At 47.9% G+C, this 19,505-nt stretch overlaps 1 protein-coding gene and 1 long non-coding RNA gene across 7 annotated transcripts in view; one reads left to right on the plus strand and one right to left on the minus strand.

The window, feature by feature from the left end:
- Window positions 1-8,276: 8,276 nt before the first annotated feature.
- On the minus strand, window positions 8,277-18,941 carry RHOU (ras homolog family member U). Its single transcript, XM_070567109.1, has 3 exons — window positions 18,402-18,941; window positions 16,624-16,682; window positions 8,277-11,639 (listed from the first exon to the last, which is right to left on the minus strand). The coding sequence occupies exons 1-3, from the start codon at window positions 18,661-18,663 to the stop codon at window positions 11,184-11,186; spliced, it is 777 nt and encodes a 258-aa protein (XP_070423210.1). The 5' UTR covers window positions 18,664-18,941; the 3' UTR covers window positions 8,277-11,183.
- LOC103542134 (uncharacterized) overlaps window positions 18,929-19,505 on the plus strand; it is a 110,826-nt gene continuing 110,249 nt past the window's right edge. For 4 of the 6 annotated variants that reach the window (XR_011524621.1, XR_011524623.1, XR_011524622.1 and 1 more), the window contains exon 1: window positions 18,929-19,395. This is a non-coding gene — a long non-coding RNA (uncharacterized lncRNA). The remainder of the gene's footprint in view (window positions 19,396-19,505) is intronic. The other 2 variants (XR_011524628.1, XR_011524630.1) reach the window with 1 other exon arrangement.

A 19,505-nucleotide genomic window follows, 5' to 3' on the forward strand; every position in this document is an offset into this window, starting at 1 on the left:
CTGTTCCCTTTCCTCTCCCAATTATAACTGTTTCTCTCTGCTTACTTCCTGAATGCTGACATATCATAAGTCAGGTTTTCAGACCAATATGCCGGAGGCAGGTGGCCATGAGGATACGGGTCTTTCTACAGCTAGGCATTCTTATGTCCTCTGTCACGTGTTTATGTAATTAATCCAACAGCCCATCTCCACTCTCCCCCTCCCGCTGCACCCTGTGACCAGGGCAAAACCCCTATTTGCTGGATAAGCTGAATGCATGTCTCTATTTTTGTAAGAATAGAAGACAAGTTTCTGCCCCACATTGATGATCGTTTTATTTTGTGCATTCAAATCCCCTGGCTCTGCCATCTTCTAGCCATTGAACTTGGACAAGTTGTTTAACCTCTCTGAGCTTAAGTTTTCTCGCCTGTCAAACGTAGAAAATAAAAGTTAAGTCATGGTTGTTTTGAAGCTTAAATATAATTATTTAAAACATTGCCAAGACTGAGACTGTCCCATCTTCATCAGTGTCTGCCAGTGGCCCTAGCCAGCCTGCTTTCTCCCCTTTATCTTCCACAGACATCACTCCCCCAAACCTCTCCCACTCCTAATCCCATCTCATGGCCTACTTCCCAGAGGACCTGGATGACGCAGAGAGAGGGAGAAGAAAAAACATTGGACAACCATGGGGAGGAAAGGAAGCTCCCTGTTCCTGGGCCTACCCTCAAGTTCCTTCCATTTAAGATCTGGCCTACTGAAGAGCAGTGAGCGTCCCTACTGAAGCAGTAGTCTTCACCGGGTGACTGCATCCAATGTCTGGCCAGAACCCTGAAAGTGAGTGAACTAAATCCACGACCCTGCCCCGAGCCAGCTCTGGGCCTCTGAATTCCCAGTGTCTGGTGGGTTTTCAGAAGCCTGATAACCACATCAAATATTAGCAAGCATGAGAGACTTTCTTATCTAGAACTCCTTCCTAGCTGTTTACTTTGTTTTATTCTTAAAGCTGTCCTCTGAGGGAGGACTTTTTCTAACTGAGGACAGTAAAGCACAGAGCAGTTGAGTAACTTGTCTGGAGTTGCACAGCGATGAAGCAGCAGAGCCACGGCTTCAGAACAGCTTCGTCAGACCTCCATCATCCATCACACTGCTGCTCCGCAGGGGGCTCCACTGCTAAAGGCACCTTATCCGTTAACTAAACCTCTGATGCACAAAACAGTAGGAACAAGGCTTTCTCCTTCACAGTTAAAGCCAAACCGATTTGGAAGTGAGCAATTTCAGCACAAACCTGTGGCATTTTGTCTTAAAGTTGTCATGCATGCACTGTGCATGCATCATATAGGCACATCACCTTTTGATCTTGTAAACATATGAAGTCACAGACCTCTTGGCTGTCATATCTCTCCTGAAAGTATCTGCAGAGACAAGTTTGGCCAGAATCAGCTCACGATTTGACAGACCAGTGGAGATGCTCTTTGCTGCTGCTCAGGAAACAATGGGGCAGAAAGGACAAGACTCTCCCCTCCTGCTAGCTTCTCCCTCAGCTGCCAACCACCAGCCAGTACAAAACAGTCTGCTTCCAACAGTCCAGTTCTGCATGACGGGAGCACTAACTGCTGCTCCCACCTGGACAGCGAGGCAATGCGGCAGCTGTATAATTTTTTTTGGGTCTTGGAAACTTGTGCTTCCTGAATATTTTGCCAGTTCAATGTGGAACTGAAGCTGTGTTTTGTTCCTAGCATGGCCACATCCTAACAGGTCACAAAACCTTTGGGGTGGGGGAGGGGAGTGTAACACAACAGCTGTTCCCAGATATGTGCTCCCTCCTCCTTAGAGGCCACTTTCTCTCCTACACAGAGTTTCCGTGATGGGTACCAAATGAGAGCTCAGCCTTGAAACGGAGCCTGATGGAAGCCACCCACCTAAAGTTCCACATGGGCTTTCTAATGTCTGCACAGAAGCCAGCCTTGACTTGATTTTTCTTAAAAAGCTGCCTGAGAATGGAAATAAGGGAATGGAATTTTCTCAAATGTCTAATGTTTGTCAACTGTTTTTACAGTACCATTGACACCTATCACAGACAGACGGGGCAGCAGGAGCTCAGGCCCATGTGGAGAGGCTCTCCTATTAGGTGCAGTTGAGGTGAGAAGTCCTGGGGCCCATGGCAGATGTCTGACACACGGCAGGATGTTCATATACAGAGGAAGCTGAGGAGTGGGGGTCTATGGCCCTCATTCGGATTAAACTAGTGTGAAAAATTAAAGAACATTCACAAGACACAAAATCTAAACTGACGTTTCAGCAGAAGCAAGAAGTCCAGGTCAGAGACCCTGGGGAAGTCCCTAAACTTTCCCTAGATGTAGAAAGGGAGTTTAAGATGATCTTGTCAAGTCATAAAGGGCAGGCTGACCCAGCTCTCTCCAGGTGATGCATGCAGAGAGTATGGTGATTAGTCGGCGGGACTGGGACAGAAAGCGAGGAGGAAGCATAAGTGCATAAAAGAAAGTCCTGGAATGAAAATATCAAAATATCGGGTGATGGGACTATGATTGTTTTTCTCCTTTCTAATTTTCTAGTTTTTCCAATATTCTTATAACGATAATATATTTTATCATTTAAAAAGTATTAAAATAAACAGTTGTTAAGGGTAGTTTCTGAAGGTAATTTCTTCCTAAACACGCAGTCCCCATGACTCATTTTTTATTCACCACCCTGCAGCAGCCACACGCACAGCAATAACTTTTGCAATATTTGTTATGCATTAAATCGTAAAACTCTGTGAGGCCCGGCAGACCTGCACTCAACACGGTGCTTTGAGGATAAAGGTCCCCATTTAATAAGTACTTGAGCACTGCCACATCTTTGTCAGTGGACTATATTATGATATTGTTTAAATTGTGGCATATTTGTGGTTGAAGGCTATGGTTAATTGTTAAAAAGTTAATTGCTATTGAGTCATAAGAGATAACTCTGTCTCCCCAAGAGAGACTAATTAACTTGGGAAGTCTCTGTAAGAGGAGATCAGATCAGAGAGGGAGCATATTTATCTCTACATGACTTTCCACAGCCAGCACAGTACGTTCCTGATGTGCAAGGAGTCTGTACGTTCAGTCTCACATTGGCAAGTACACATTGGTGCATAATAAATTCTTTTCTTCTTACAGATAACAACCAAGAAACTGTCAAGGCGTAAACTCACTTTAATCAACTTCATTATTTTCTCTGTTTTGCACTATTGGAATCTTCTTCCTTTTCCTTTTTCTTCTTTTCCTTTGAACTTTAACAGGTTTTGCTTAGTGAAGAGTTCATTCACTGAGCTGCTCATGCATCAGAAAGTGAGAGATTTTCTGTCTTCCTGGAAAACCCTTCATTTACCCAGGACGCGTCCTGCCACGTTCTTAGGACGCCCAGCTGCCTCTTCTTTCTGTGTGCCTGTGCTGGAGCTGCTGAGGCCTCTGTCCACAATCACATGGACCACTTGAGCCCAATGGTCTCACGACATAATTTTCTGTACTTGGAGTTTGGTGAGATCTACTGATTTCTTAACTTGATATTGATTTTGCTTAACATGAAAACTCCTAAGCCTTTGGAGATCAAGGCTGAAAAGAAGTGTGATTATCTTAAAATTAGAGAAAAAAAGGGGCAGGGGAGATTTCTTAGCTTTAGCTCCTGGTGAGGTTGAAGAAATTAAACTCATGCACAGGCAGCACGAGGACCCTGGAAGCCACTCCCCTCAGCCCAGGGCCTTGTAGCCCCCGCTGGTGGCATTGCCGCAGCAGCAGGCTATCCTAGAACTGTCGCTCTCCACTGAGTTCCCTACGTGGGCGTATCGCAAACTGCATGCAAGAGAAAAGCAAACTAAGGTCTCAAAAGTGGAAACAGGACCTGGCAGAGGAACAATGAGAGACAAAGTTAGATGGTCTCAGAGTATCCTGGGGCATAACTACCTATGAAAATGCCTTTAGGGAGGCAGAGAAGCAGAATAGGAAACAGAACCAGCCAGTACAGAAGCACTTCTCTCTTTGTTTTTCTTTATTTCTTCTTCTCCCCAAAGCCCCCCAGTACATGGTTGTATATTCTAGTTGTAGGTACTTCAGGCTCTGCTATGTGGGATGCCGCCTCAGTACGGCTTGATGAGCAGTGCTGGGTGTGTGCCCAGGATCCGAGCTGGTGAAACCCTGGACCACTGAAGCAGAGCTCACAAACTTAACCACTCGGCCACGGGGTCAGCCCCTCCACTTTTTCCATTTTGAAATAGAAACACTTGACTTTCAGTAGCACCAGATCAGTTTTGGGGATGAAGGTAAGGTGATTTTGATTAGGGCTTTGGTGACATGGGAGGCTAAGTTTGGGTGAGTAGTCAGCAACATGAGAGCCAGTCTTATTGAAGGTTGGCACAAAGGCAATAACTACTCATATAATGGCCCACCCCCTTTCTCATCCCTTAGATTCTGAAATAAACTGACAAAGGAGGTAAATTGTGTAGATCAAATAAACTTGTTGAAAATCCACTCGTCAGTGACTGTGTCTGGTTTAGACCATTAATGAGCAATAATTGCCTGTGTACAGCCCTCCTAGCTTTGTGGTCTGGCCTGAGATTTCATTCTAGAATGAAAATTAGGAAGCCAGGAGGATTGGGGAGAGAAAGGGGACATGGTGGAAGAGGATCCAAGTGGAGGGAGAAGTTTGGGGGATCTAAGTGATTTTGTGCGTGTGGGATTTTTCTGTATTTTTACCAATAAAACCTTTGATAAATAAATGAGTCAAGCTGAGCTGTTTCTGTTTTCCTTGCTATGGCTGATGACATTTTAGATATCAGAGTTTTAAGTCCCTATCAAGGACCTCTTGAGACACTTCAGCAGATTCGAAATGGAAGTCGGGCCCAGCCAGCTGGGTCTGGTGTCATCTAAATTTGCGACAAGTTGAAGCACAAATAGTAGTCAAGCTTCTTGATTTCCTTGATAAAATGTCCATTTTGATATTTGTTCCTGAAGCACACGACTTTCTCTTTCACCAACCACGTACAACAGTGGTTCTTATCTCAAAGTTAAACCTGAACCACCTATTATCTAGCATCTCTCAAAGAGTGATTGATGCAAGTGCTACTTCTGAAAGCTTGTGTACTAAAGGATGCACTAGAATGTCTAAGTTCTATTTGTGCTTTAAGTTAAATACTCCAAAGCAGTATGCCTGGGTTATAACAGCACATGCCCTGTGGAAACGCTTTCCATAGCCACCACACTGTATGCTGAATTAACGTTAATGCCTCTAGATGTTTGATTGAGAGGAAACGCTAGCAATAGCCTTATGGAAAATGTTTCTCCATCTTCTGCAAAACCAGGCACAGATGTAAAATATTCACGTTGACATTTTTAATACATTTTCTCCCCAACTGAAGCCAAATCCTAATCAGAAGCCATTCTACTAATGTAATATGAGACAGCACTGTCTTGGAGAGGGAAATTCAGGTGGTCGGTATGATCGCTGCATTCTCTCCCTTTGGGGATCTCCCTGAGATGCCAAATCATAATGAACCTGTTTGCGGGGTCCTGAAGAATAAGGAGAGATAGGAGATGTGGATGTTTAATGATATCAAGATAAGACAAGACTTCATCTATCTCACGATAGAGATGGTTTTGCCAGTGGGACCAGAAATATTCAATGTCATTGACTACTACCTCAGTAGCTCTCACCCCAGGAGGGATGACCTGCCTTATCTGTCTCTGTCAGCCAGCTAAGCCAAGGGGGCCTGCCAACATTTTCCCAGGGACTCTCTGCCCCTATGTCTGGCCAAGACCGCTGTTGACAGCTGCCTGGTACCCTTTCAATGTGGGCATGAATTCAGGCAGATGATCGCCAAGCCCCATTGGCCTTGGAGCCAGTCTGTCTCAGGATGGCTTTGCCAGTTTCACTTTGTGTTCATCTAATAATTTACCTTGAGTGTGAAGGGGACACCCTGAATCCCCTGATTTTCATGTTCTTGGAGACCATCTTCACCTTGGCCCTCAACTATCAGTAACAGGAGATCGTAGCATCCCTCACATACACATAATCATGCACACACACACACACACACACTCACACACACACACACACAAGACTGTCTATTGGTTTTTGGTTTTGTTTTGCTCTTGCTAACTATGGCAGAAAGAAAGCAGTTGTTCTCCATGTTCAAATTAATGGAGAGAAGAGACCAAAGGGGAAGGAAGGTCCAGCGGTGTCCTGGATCCCCTCTCTGAGGAGTGAACGCGGGCAGCGTGGACCTCTCTGAAGTGAGGGGGCAGGCAAGGCTGAAGCAAGCTCCAAGTAAACGCTATTTAAAGACAGGGAAAAATGCTATGTACACTCTGCAAAGAGAGGATGGAAGAAGCACCTAAATTGGTTGGGGGCATCAGAAACCCTTCTCAGAGAAGGTGACATTAATCCTGAGACCTGAAGGACTGGCTTATTAGGCACACATGTGGGAGGAAGGGCTTTCACACTCTGGGAATGTAGTGAACCAAAATCCAGGGACCCGAGAGTGCAGGGTACTTTTGGGAGAGCCAGCCAGAACAGGGTAGGACATTTAAAGCAGATGGGAGGTAAGATCCAGAGCAAGAAAATCCTTGCAGGCCTCGCCAAAAGGAATTTGGATTTTCTTTCAGGCCTGTGGTTCCTCAACAGAGGGCCAGCCACCTCTGGGGAAGATGGAGTTAATGACAAGAGACGGGAGAACCTACAGAAGCACCGAGCTTGCAGAATAATGCCACACACGTACGTGCTCCTATTTTTCAATTATATGTAGATGCTTTTGTGATTAGCTTAATATCAACTGAAAGCATTACTGAGCAGAAAATAAAATGAAAATCACTTTTGAATTCACAAAGGCTTTTATTATTGTTATCTCAATCAATGTGAAAGTGCAATTACACGTGGTTTTTTATCTTTATGTACTTGGATAAAAATAGTAAAAGTACAAATTACTATTGTGTAAGGTCTGCAAAATTTGGAGGCATTTTAAATGTCTGGGAATCAATGCTAGTGGCAATGGAGCATCACTGAACATTTCTTAGAAGTGAAGTGATGTGAAAAACTTTGAGTGTTAAAAAAAAAAATCCCACTGGCCACAGTGCAGATGCTGGTATGGAGAGAGGCCAGACAGAAGCCCTTCCCTGCATTCCTTCTGTCCTGTCCACACTGGCCTCCAGGACATGCCACACAGTCCTCTGCCTCAGGGCATTTGCACCTGCTATCCCTTTTGGAAAACTTTTCTCCCAAATACTTATTCATGTAAACATCTCCGTGAAGCACTCCCTGACGTCCTCCAAAGTGACTGGGCCCTCTATCGATGTATCCTGGGAAGGCTTGTCCTGGAGATGGAGGGCAGGACTGGGGCCAGACGAGGAGAAACTTCTGGGTCCCTCTGGGCTAGGAGCAGGCGCCCTGTGGTGGCCAGTGAGGCAGTCTAGGACACTACATGCAGATGAGCAGTAGTTTTAGTTACTCTCTGCACAGTATTCCAGTCCACTGAGGTTGAAGGTTCAGTGGATACAAAAAGATCATAGCCTTGCCCTGGAGGCAGCGTGTGGAATGAAGTGGACAGGCCCATCCTCCACTAGATGACCAGGACCACTGTCCACCCCCTTCAGGCTGGAGGGGGCAAGTAGGATGACATCTGGCCCCTCAGAATGGTCCTGTCCCAGGGCCCCATCCCTGGAGCCCTTAAAGTAAGGGCTGCATCTGGGTAGCAAGGTGAGAAGGCTGACGGCAAGAACCTGAGAAACACATCCAACACGTGGGCATCTCCAGCGCCCTCCGAGATGGGGACCCCAGAGCTCTGCTGGTCTTCATTGTAAAGTTGGTGGGGCTCATGTGCCTTTAACTTCTGATCCCTTCGCTGGCCACTACAGATCTAGGACCTTGACCCGTACGTGCACACGCGTTCTCATTCGGAACTCAAATAGCCTGGTGGGAAAGGCAGCACCAAGCTAGGCTCAGACCTAGCGACCTCTCCATCTCATCACACACTAAGTGCTTCTCTGAGTCTGGACTTTCAGGTCCAAGAACAGTGCTCCCTCCAACACACAGGGACACAGCACACGACCCGTTACAGATGCAGAGTCAGAGCGCGCTCATGTCAGACTGTAACCCCAGAACTCTCAAAACTCCACATCGATTAAGCACTTACTGTTGGTTGGGGGGTGCATTCCCAAAACATCTCTGGGGGCACGCCACGATGCTTCACAACCAGCCTTCTTCTGGATGTGGCTGAACTTTTATTCACTTCCAACAAAATTCTTTGGTAGAAAAGGCAAGTGCAGTTATATCCATAGGTCAGAATTTATTTCATACCACATCATTTATAGCATTTGAAAGGACAACGTTCAGCTCAACATCATTTATACTCGAAACAGAAAAGCACAACTTGGTAAGGCATCAGATTACAAGAGTCTGGGGAGAAGACCTTGCCCTCCCTCCTGGCTTCTGTGATACCTGGGTGGTTTCTCTTAAGTCTGTCAAGCACAGAGAGCAACATGACAAAAGTTTCATTTCCACAGACTTGGTAAAAAGAGACAACAAAACAGGTTTGGAGTATGTTGAATTTTTAAATTTTGTCTGGTCTACACTGGAGGAGTTAAACTAAAGTGGCATTTTCTGAAGCACAGCTCTTATAAAGTCTTCTCTGCAACACCAAGCTACAAGTTGAACAATGTTTGAGCTTTGAAGTGAATCAACTTTGTATTTAACTCAAGCATATACTTTTCAAAACTTTTCCTCTCAAGTCTCTATTTTCACAAAGAAATAAAAATGGAGAAAAACCTTGAGGAGAATCGTACCTTTACTATTCTATGAAATGCAGCAACATATTAAAAATGGTTGCAATTTAGTATCAACCCTCTAGATGTTCAGTGCTAATGGCACAGGTTGTATCAAGCTGCGCAAAAATAAACCACTTGAGTAAAGCTCTCAGAACTGGGCCACACAGGCATTCTTCACTAAGCGCTTTCCACCAGTGGCCCTAAAGGCAGAGGGTGCCAAAGGTCCCTCCCAGGGGGACCAGGAGTGGCCTCCATATGCTGTCACATGCATAAAACTCCTTTCAAGTTTCGTGTTCTGTCTTAAAAAGTAATTTGCACTGTACTCCATGGCATTTGCTTAAATATAAAAATACTGTTTAAACTTACCAGTCAAATAACTCACCTCCCACCCCCACCTCTGCACACCCGGGCAGGCAGCGCCCAGTCTGGGAAGCTGGCTTCCCAGAGAGGTGAGCCAGGCACCCAAGCTCCGAATGCATTTCATTGGGTCTCTTGAGGCATTTCCACAAATGAAGTAATTTTATTTACTCAACTTGCAACTAGCCACTTCAGAAAACTATGACTGATATCAATTTCAATGTACTGAAAAATAATAGTAAACAGTCTATGTATTTTAGATTTTAAACAAAGAAATTAATTTCATTTACTAACAGAAATAAAAGAAGCCCCTGACCTAAAGTATAATCTGATCTTTTACTTTTTCTATAGAAAAACACAAGACCCACAGAAAGAGAAAACTCTTCTATGCAATGGCTCTACAGAGAGTTCCCTGGTAATTGAATAGATTTTGGTAAATCTGCTCTACCCACTGCAAACTCCACACCACAATTCAATGCATTAGGCTCCTTTTTGGCATCTCAGAAGCATACCCATCAGAGTGCAAAACCTCTCTCCTAACATGACATTTTTTTCTCAAGAAGGTTAAGCCCTAAAAAACTGCCACCCTAAAGAACATTAATGTTTCACAAAAAGTGGTTTTCTGACTGTCCCACAGTATGGATGCAGCTAAGTGTGGGGGCTGTGGTCCTGGCACACACCCTGCTCCTGGCCGACCACAGCAGAACCCCCACGACCCCTCTGACACGCAGCACCGGCCTCTGCTGCCAGGTCCCTGAAAGGCGTCTATGGATCTATTAATTGGTTGTTTTCACAGGTTTCAAGTGACATTCATTTTAAAACAGGTTTTAAGAGGTGTTCATGTTTTGTTTTAAGATGGTGTCAAAAATGTGTTAAGATACACTTAAAATCATATCTAGGGTATAATCAAAAAGAGATCTGTTTAAAGAAGTGTTAACAAAAAGAGGAAGCCAAGCTTCCCTCACATGTTTTTGTGACCATGCTTTTTCCCACTAACTGCTTAGAAGTCTGAATCAGCAGCAAACGCGGCCATATGTATACGTACGTGTACGTGGACATGTGTACGGAGAAGTACGTTGTGCCTGACTTATGAAAAAAGCACACTTTCTGTCCCACAAACATTTGCTGCAGGCCTTTCAAGGGTGCTCCCTTCCCTGCAGGGAGTGACAGGACAATTTAAGGTTGGCCGCTTACAAACCACCGGACAGGTGCTCCCCAGCGCCGGGATACTGGGACTAAGGCCGTCCAGAGCACGTGCATCGCAGCAAGTACCACCTGCTGATCTCAACAGGAATCACTCCCTAAAGCAAACCTAAGAGCTACCGACCAACACTTGCTTTACCCCTCGTGGCATTTTGGCTATTTATACAGTGTCAACACAACTGGTCTGAGAACAAAAAATTCCAATAAATAATTTTTCCTTTTTGGCCTACTCAGTGCCAAAGAGTTAGTGGGATGATTTTTGTTGGTTGTTTTTAAATCTTAAGCACCTGGGTATTAGTTTATGACAAAAGTGACTGGTTTAAGGTTTTGTAGGCAGAAGTCTCTCATTTTCTCTCAGATTTTTGCTCCTTAAAAAAAGAAAAAAGAAGTATGGCATTTCAAAGCTAAGAGTTGTTCTGAGCACAGCTGGCCCGTATACACAACACACTGTGCACTAGGCAGCCCTTAGCCAAGGGATGGCTAACCACGCCATTTCCTCTTTGTTCTTCTGTACATTGTAACGTAGCGAAACTTCCTTCTTGACACCCAGATTTGAGGTGTCTTTTCCATATTAGATATAAATTAATCCAGAGATATAGAGCTATAAATTTCCAGAGTTACAAAAAACGTTAACTTACTTCAAAAATATCTTGCGTAAGTACCTCCTCCCTAAGCGCAAACACACAGGACAACCAGAGGCAAGAAGGAGCGCACGGGGTGAGGACCCTCCTGCAGCGCAGACACAGGCTCTGCAGACAGGCTCCGCACGGTGCAAGAAGTCACGTCAGCTAATGTAGCCTCTAATGTTGATTCCGTCGGGACACAGCTGCTCTGGGTTTCTTGCCGGCGTCATACGAAGCAGCAGTACGTCTTCCACCAGGACTTGGAGAGGTTTTTCATTTTGTCTGGAGTCCTGCTTTTGGACTTCTTTGGCTGCTGCTGGGAGTCTGAGTATTGAATGCCAGCGACAATGGCCGCGTCAAAGACCTCTTTGAGGTTTTTCTGAGTCAGGGCCGAGCACTCAACGTAGGAGGCGGCTTTGATTTCCTCGGCACACAGCTTAGCCGCCTCTTCAGGCACGGGCTTCTCTTTGCATTTGTCCAACTCAATGAGGACTTTGACATCTTCTCTCAGATCTGACTGAGTTCCAACCAGGATGATAGGGGCTTTGGGACAGTGGCATCGAATCTCCGGCACCCATTTCTCACTGACGTTCTGGAAGGAGGAAGGGCTCACAACACTGAAGCACAGAAGGAAGATGTCCGTGTTGGTGTAGCAGAGAGGCCGGAGCTTGTCAAACTCATCCTGCAACCAATCAAAGCAGCCAAGAGGTATTTTTTAAATCAATTTTCATCTCATCAGCAAAAAGACTATCTTAATATTTTTCTGGACCGGATCTGGCAGTGAGAGAAAGCCCACTGGGTATGGAAGGAAGAGCCTGTGCTGCTTACTTAAATGGGGCCATGCTCCCAGTGCCACAAAATCTGCCAAAGGTGTTCAACATCTTCATCAATACTCATGACCTACTTGCGACTTACCATAGAAAAAGTACTTAGATTTGATGGATTTTAGAAATAAAATTTATTTTATCTAGACTTCAGCCCAGAGTAACCGATGCTTACTTTTTCAACTCTGGTACTTAGCTACTCTTCTAAAATTTACCCAGCACCCATACTGATCCCTAAGACCTCAGCCTGATCCCAGTGAGCCCCAGTCTAACACAGCTCCCCTCTTTAGGAATCCAGCCCTGGGGCCAGCCCTGTGGTTGAGTCGTTAAAGTTCCACGCACTCCGCTTGGGTGTTCTGGGTTCGCAGGTCCCAGGTGTGGACCTACTCCATTCGCCAGCCACAACATGGAGGCATCCCACAAACAAAAGACAGAGGAGACTTGGCACAGATGTTAGCTCAGGGCGAATCTTCCTCATCAAAAAAAGAAAAGAATCCAGTGCTGCCCATCCTCAGGCCAACTGTGAGCAATGCCCATTTCATCCCATCTGCACTGTGCACACTCAGGGCACACACCGTGCAGAGTAATGTTAACCAGACACAAGGACAGACCAAGAGTGGGGGCTGAGGACCTTTGTCAGGTGGCTCTCACCAGCAACTCAGAGACTCTGTGCCTCTCACTGTCACTGACAACATTAGCTTACCCACTCTCATTCTTGCTCTGTATACTTCTTTCTTCTTGCTTTATCTCCTTTTGCTCCCTCCTTTCTTCCTTACTCCCCCCTCTTTTTCTGTCTACCAATACCAGAGGCCTCCATGCTAGGTGCTTGGGGAAGACAGAGGACCAGAGAAAGGGCATACGCACCATATCCTAAGGTACAGAGACTGGATGGGATCGGTTAGAGTCGATTATCTAAGCCAGCCAGCAGGCTGCTGCACACTCTGCTGCAGTCCCCTACTGAGAGACGCATGCTGACCACAGGCACTGTGAAGGGCCCGGGACACGGCAGGGAACAGACAGACACGGCCTCCACCTTTCTAGAGATGTCTGTCTCCAAGTCAGCATTTCTTTACGTCAAACACCCGACAGTCCCCTCCGGTGCCATATTCAGCTAACTGGAAGCTTTCACTCAACTCTCTTGCAGGAAAATATTTACATCATCTCATTCCTATTTAATATTTCTATCTGTGGGTGCCACATCCTCAGGTATAACGTGACGGATAATTTCCCGTGGCAAAAAAGTTAAATGTCATCCAGGCTTTTGTTACTCAATTGGCATACTCTGATTATTTAACAAACTACCATTTACATGCAAATTATTCTGCATTTGTGGTCTTTTTCTAGGCGTAAAGGAAACCTGGATCTGTTTTATTTGAAGGCACTTTCTTCATTTGAGGCTCCCCATATTTCAGTTGTGGGGCAGCCAATGATATTAAAGCCGACCAGCTGAAACACTCAGGAAGTAATATGGCATTTCAGAACGTCGCTGCCACGTGTCCATCTTCTATAAGCCAAAGTTAAAAAGGAACGACTTAGGTTTCTCGGTGCCAACTTTGTGCCGAACGAATAAACACTGAAACTCAACCAGGTAGACTAAGGCCCAGCTCTGAAGATCTTTTAATGAAATGTTCCCTCTGTTTTCAGAGGGCTTAAAGGAAAAAGCACAAAACCAAGAGTGGTGTGAAGTCAGCTCCCTCAGGCAGCTGCACTTGCTGCTGGAGGGCAGTTGCCCTTGGCCAAGCCCTGGGTTCTGGGGTTGCATTACCAGTAAAAAGAAAGGTGCGGGCAGGGGCTGGCCTTGGGAATCTAGCCCCCCAGACCTCCTGAGATTCTGACTAAGGGCTTGGGAAGTAAAGCAGAAATTAAACCCAACTGCTCACTGCCTGACCAGAAACCTTAGATAGTTGCTGAAATAGACTCAACACACGTATGTGCGAGAGGCATACTGGAATGCACCCTCAAGGAAATGCGCTCCGAGGCCCGGCACTTTGCACACCTTGCCAGGTCTGCGGGAAGACGTACAGGATTCAGTCCAGGGGCAGGGCAGGGCAGACACGCAGCTGGACAGTAGCATTGGTCAAGATGCAAACTGATTTTTCTTTTTCTTCTTTTTTAGTACGTTTTCCCAAGTGCTTTATGGGTCAAAAGGCTGAAGAATTCTCCACTCCTATTGGCAATGCTACAGTGACCTGTTCCTGTTTCAGTGCTGCTCCTTTCTCTTCCATTTCTTAAAGTCCTCAGTTTCTGATCACTTTCACTTGAGTAAGACTGTGAGTCCAGCGTCAGAAACTCCTTTCAACATCTTATATACTCACCGACCCTCCTTAACGAGAAAACGCACAGGCACAGAAGCAATTTCTAGTCATTTACTCAGCCAGTAGACTATATTCTTGGCCTGAGCTTCTATATGAAAGCCAGTTTGGGCCCCAGCTTATGGCTTCCTGTGCTCATCTTCTCCTGGAGTGTGAAACAGAGGTCGCTGGAGCCACGTTCCCCTACGAGGCAATCATGAGGGCTGCCCAGAGGCAGAAGGAGACCCACTGGCTGGGTCAGCATTGAGAAAATCTGGCAGTGTCCAATCAAGTCCCTTAGAAGGTACTTCCTCAGATCTGGGTTAGGACGACCACCTTGCCCAGCTTTGCTAATAGTCAAGACCGAATACTAACTGACAGTTGGGAGCAGGAAAAAAACTGACTTTATCTTACCAGCTGTGTATTTTTCATAAATACTTTTTGAAGTTGATTTTCTACAAATCCTTAGGTGGTGGCCTCCTTCATTACATAATAAGGTATACTTTACTAGCCAGAACATCAGCTAGGAAAGGCAGCAAATCTCAATGAAGACACTGCTGAGAGACCAGAAGAATAATTTCCAGATAAACAAAAGCTTACCAGTTTGCATCAAAATCTTTTTTTCCCCTAATTATAAGCTTTTTTCATGCAAATATTTCTAAAATGATTCTCATGCTTCCCTGGCTTTTAGACGGACCACACTAAGGAAAAATCGAACTCTTCCTTGGTAACTCAGGATCATTTCTACAAAGTTTGTCCGGTAAAAGGCCCATTCCTCCTCCAAAACTGCTTGGAAGTTTCCCTCCCAGACCCACTGGCCCTGAGTACCGAGCTGCCATTGTCTTCCCCTTTCTGTAACTTGGCTGGTTTCCTTCATAAAGTGGACTAACTGGTTTGTCTTCCCTATGGACTGTAAGTGTGTTGAGGGGCAAGCCCATGACAAGTTTGCATCCTCAGGACCTAGCACACCATTCATTCATCCATTCACAAACCCTGATAAAGCCCTACTATGTGCCAGGAAGGAGGGCACAGGGGAGGGAGGCAAGAGGCATAAAACCCCCGCCCAGGAAGCTGCCTCTGCAAGAACCAACGCTTAACGGAGAGCCCAGTGGGGCGGGGACGGGCACTGGGCTGCCTGCTCCTCCCCTAGAGGGTCCCAGACAACCATGCCTCTCAGTGTCCTGTGCTCCCTATCTTCTACCATTGTTGTCAGGCTGTTCAGCTGCCACTTCTTGCTTTAGCACGGACCCCTATGTTTATTGAGATGCTGCTCTGCCCCCATTTTGACCCACAGTAGGAAAAACATTCTCACTTTATACAAAGCAATTAAGCTTTAACTATAAATACCAGAAGGACATTCAGAAAGATTAAATATGAGAAAAGCCCGAGTTCTTTGATTTTTCTTTTCCACAGGCAGTAAAATAAGGACTGTGCCTGGTTTTCCTGCTCGCAGTGCAGGGGAAGCGGAGGTGCTTCAGTGATGGGTAAGGAGAGAACGGAGGAGGCCGGGCTACAGCTCACGGCACTGGGGCCACCACCAAACCAGCATCCACCTGGGGATCAAGGCTGCCAGTCTCGCATCACCTTGAGGTTTGAAAACTATGGCTCTGAATGTGCTGTCCCAGAGGTGAGCAACGTGGAGGCCCTGGCTTGGCTGAGGCACCTGGGGACACTGGAAAGCCTACTTCTTCTTAAATGCAGATGGACATGTGACAACAGCTCAGAAAGTGAGGTGGGCACTTTTACCTGCCTACAAAGTGCCCGCAGCACTTTCTCGAACTCTAGCAAGTACTGGAGAGACTGCATGTTTATTAACTGCCACTTTGGCAAACTCAAGAAATGGCACCCTGGGGTCTCAGAGAGCACAGCGAGACTTCAGTGACTTGAGCACCATGCCAGGAGGCACAGGGTGATGACAAGCGCCCAGAGCTCTTTGGGGGTACGCCCCAAGGGGGACCTCTTCCCATCACCTGGGTGTATCATCCAAGTGTGTGATGCTCGAGACAAGAACAAATGGTCATGATTTGGAAAGACTAAGTACCAGGTCCTTCACTCCTCCAGCCTCGGACAGCTCTGATCACTGCTTCAAGGGAGGCGATGGCCCAGTGAGCAAGCCCACAGCTTAGGAAGGGAAATATTAATGCTTACTGACATGAACTCTATCTTTTTCTTGAGTAAATTTCTTAAATATTTGGCTTGTTGGCCTTTAATCAAACGATTATAAGATATCCCCAACTTTGAGACATGATTACAAAGCCTCATTGATAATTTTTAACAAAAACTAGAAAGTGAATAACATCAGAAACTCCTATAAGATCAGAACTGTTCTTAACTGTCTCCCTGGCCTGCCCATGCAAAGCCGGGCCAAACCCTGCTTTACTGCCGCAGAGTTCTCCACCTACCCCAGCCCCAATCCCTCTGAGAGGGGCCAGCAGCAGCGGTGCAGCTCCTTCGCGAGGCTTTAGAACAGCCCAGGTATTGAGGGAGGTTCTTCGGAGACCTTTAAAAGGCCGTTTCCTTTCCCGGCACTGAACAGCGACGTGATACTCACCTGTCCTGCCGTGTCACAGAGCTGGAGTCTCACAGGCCGCCCATCCACGGACACCACAGCTTAAAAACAAGACCAACATGACCATCAGGTGGTGTCTTTTAAGCCCGTTTGGAACAACGACAGTTTTAGCTAGCACTACCATTTTCTCTCCAAACCCTTCAGCTCCTCTTCTGGGTCCCCTAAGGAATTAAAGACCCGCCTGAAACAAGCAGGCCATAGAGGCATTTTTCTATACAAATCTCCCAGAGCTGGCAATTCACTCCATTGCCACAGACAGGCAGCAAGTCCCTGAGCCCTTTGATGGCACCCCAGAAGGGCCTGCGCCTTTCTCCCAGCCAGGAAGATTCATTTTCCTGTCACTCTAGTTTCAAAAAAACCTAAAAACCACACTGGAGGGTAAGTGGAAACCAACTTTACAATTTTAAATCAGTGGAAAACCTCACAAATAATTGTTTTCCCTTGGGAAATGTTCTGAGACTTCAGGGTATATCATAAAATTGTAGCTTGTTTTGGGAACATGTGCGAACCCACGTTGCCGGGCATTGTCCTGTTTATAAAAGAGGGCACTGCTTATCTCTCCCTGTCAGCTCTAAGAGAGACTGGAAAAGAGAGACATGAAAGGCCCCGTGGCCACCTTTGTGCGGGGATGAAGTGTCTGGGGGGGCGCCTGCATCAGGGCAGGCCTGAAAGTTTCTACTCGAATTAAGCCTTCAGTTTCGTCTCAATACAACTTTCTAAATTGTTTATAAATGTTTATACTAGTGAGTTGAGAGGAAAAAAGGAAAGAAACAATTCCCTTGATGTGGGAAACCCACTCGCACAGCTGTTTTACCTAGGGACCTTGAGATGGAAGAAAGCAAGCCCTTGCCATCACGACTTTTTAAGAAGTGGAGAAGCAATTTTTTTAAGAGTGCGCGAGAGAAAGTGTTTCACACTAGCTTCTGTGGATTTTAATTTTTTCTTAAATTTCAAAAAGACAAGAAAAATCAAGATAAAAGATTTCTTTATCTTTGTATCTACCAAACCAAATAACACAGTACCCCATACCTAAGAGCTTTACGTAGCTCAAAGAGACACTGAAAAGATACTAAGAATCAGAAACTGGGCCATGGGGGGAGGTGGAAGTGCGGCAGTGGGGGCGGGGGTGCCTCAGAAGGGAGGAATCGATCGTGTTTACTCTTCGGGTTTAATCCAAACCTAAGACTTCACTAGTGCCACCAGCGCTATTTCCACTGAATCAACTATTTTACCATCTCTGCGGCTCTTTGAATTGGAGAAGCCCCTTGTGAGGGGAGCCGCCGAAAGGAAAGGACTGACACTGGAGGCCACATGTAATGGCACCTGCGCGTCACCTTCCGATTGAAACTGGCAGTGGCGCCAGCAACGTCGACCTTACGCAACTTCTGTCCGCAGCAAACTGACCCAGCAACCTGAACTCTACCTGTTTGATCCTCGCTCGACTGTGACTAAATTGCGGGGTCATTTCTTTTGCATCGCCTCTGACTCTCGGTCCCCGCCCCCTCCTCCAGCTCTGGTTGTGGGGCTCCCCACTCCTCCGCGGTCCCTCGGTTTGCTCGGCGCTCGCCCCGTCCCCGAGGCTCAGGGAACGTCCTGCACTCTGCCCTGGGTCCGCTCCCGGCCGGAGTTGAGAGCCCGGGGCCCCGTAGCCCCCTCGAGGCACCGCGGCCCTCGCCCCGCGCTCCCCTCTCTCGGCACTGTGTCCGTCAGCACCGCGTCCGCGGACGGCGGCCACGCGCCCCCGCCCCGGGCCCGCTCACCCGAGAAGTTGTCGAAGGCGGTGGGGATGTACTCGGTGGGGTAGCCGTTGGTGGTGTAGCTCACCACCAGGCTCGTCTTGCCCACGGCGCCGTCGCCGACCAGCACGCACTTGACGCCGCGCCCCTCTGCGCCGCCCGCGCGCCCCCGGCCCCCCGGCGCCCCGGGCCCGCGCCCTCCGCGCGCCCCGCGCTCCCGGCGCGGCGGCACGGGCGGCGCCTCGCAGCGGCCCGGGAACGCGGGGTCCCCCTGCTGCGGGGGCATCGGTGCGCGCGCTCGGACGTGCAGGCGCGGGCGAGCAGGGCCCGGCCCGGCCCGACCGCCCCGCCGTCCCGGAGCCCTCCGGGAACGAGGAGCTGTCACCGACCACTCCGGGCGCGTGCCCGGCCCCGAGAGCGGCGGTTCCGGGCACGGCTGCGGACAAAGGCGGCCGGGGAGGGTCGCGGCTCTGTGCTCCGGCGGCGCCACCCGACTCTGCTCCGCGCGGTCGGAGGACTGCGGGCCGCGCGCTGTGGAGCCCGAGCGCTCTGTCTCCTCCCGGCTTCCCGGCGACACGACGCGTCGGGGGCGGGCGGGGAGGGGAAAGAGGCGGGCCCGGCCCGGCAGCTCCGTCCCAGAGCCGAGGCCACAGCGCCCCCCGCCTGCGCGCCGGGTCCCTGCACCCGCGCCAGAGCCCGTGCCACGCCGGGCGGGCGCGGACCGCAGACGGCGGCTCCGGGGACCCAGAGCACCCGCTCTGGGGGCGACGCCTGAAAGAGCCGGACTGGGCGAGCGCAGCTTCTTCCCCAGCGCCAGCGACGGACACCATCGCGGGGCTTGGCCGGGGAGCCGCCCGATTGCGCCGCGCGGGCAGGGCCGCCTGGGCTTCCCCCGGTATCTCGCCGCGCGCCCCCCTCGCCCCCTCCTTCCTTCTTGGTCGGCGCCTGTGCTGTGGGACCCAAGGGGAGAAATAAACTGTCTTGGGGACATGTCGTCTGAAGGAGACTAAATTAACAGGCAACTTTTTTTTTTTAATTCTAGCTTCAGCCCATCGTGTGATTTTTCTTCCTTTAAAATAATTTATTCTCGTATCATTTGGGAGCGGAAGGGTGCCAGGTCCACTGTTA

Source organism: Equus przewalskii, chromosome 1 (genome assembly GCF_037783145.1).
Source record: "Equus przewalskii isolate Varuska chromosome 1, EquPr2, whole genome shotgun sequence".
Lineage (NCBI taxonomy): Eukaryota > Metazoa > Chordata > Mammalia > Perissodactyla > Equidae > Equus > Equus przewalskii.

What these genes read in the sequence shown, in the direction of transcription:
- RHOU (XM_070567109.1), bottom strand. Translation starts at nt 18,663, where the DNA reads ATGCCCCCGCAGCAGGGGGACCCCGCGTTCCCGGGCCGCTGCGAGGCG. An exon ending in CGCCTTCGACAACTTCTCGG is followed by an intron (nt 16,683 to 18,401) that starts GTGAGCGGGCCC and finishes CTTGTTTTTAAG; the next exon opens with CTGTGGTGTCCGTGGATGGG. An exon ending in TCTGTGACACGGCAGGACAG is followed by an intron (nt 11,640 to 16,623) that starts GTGAGTATCACG and finishes GATTGGTTGCAG; the next exon opens with GATGAGTTTGACAAGCTCCG.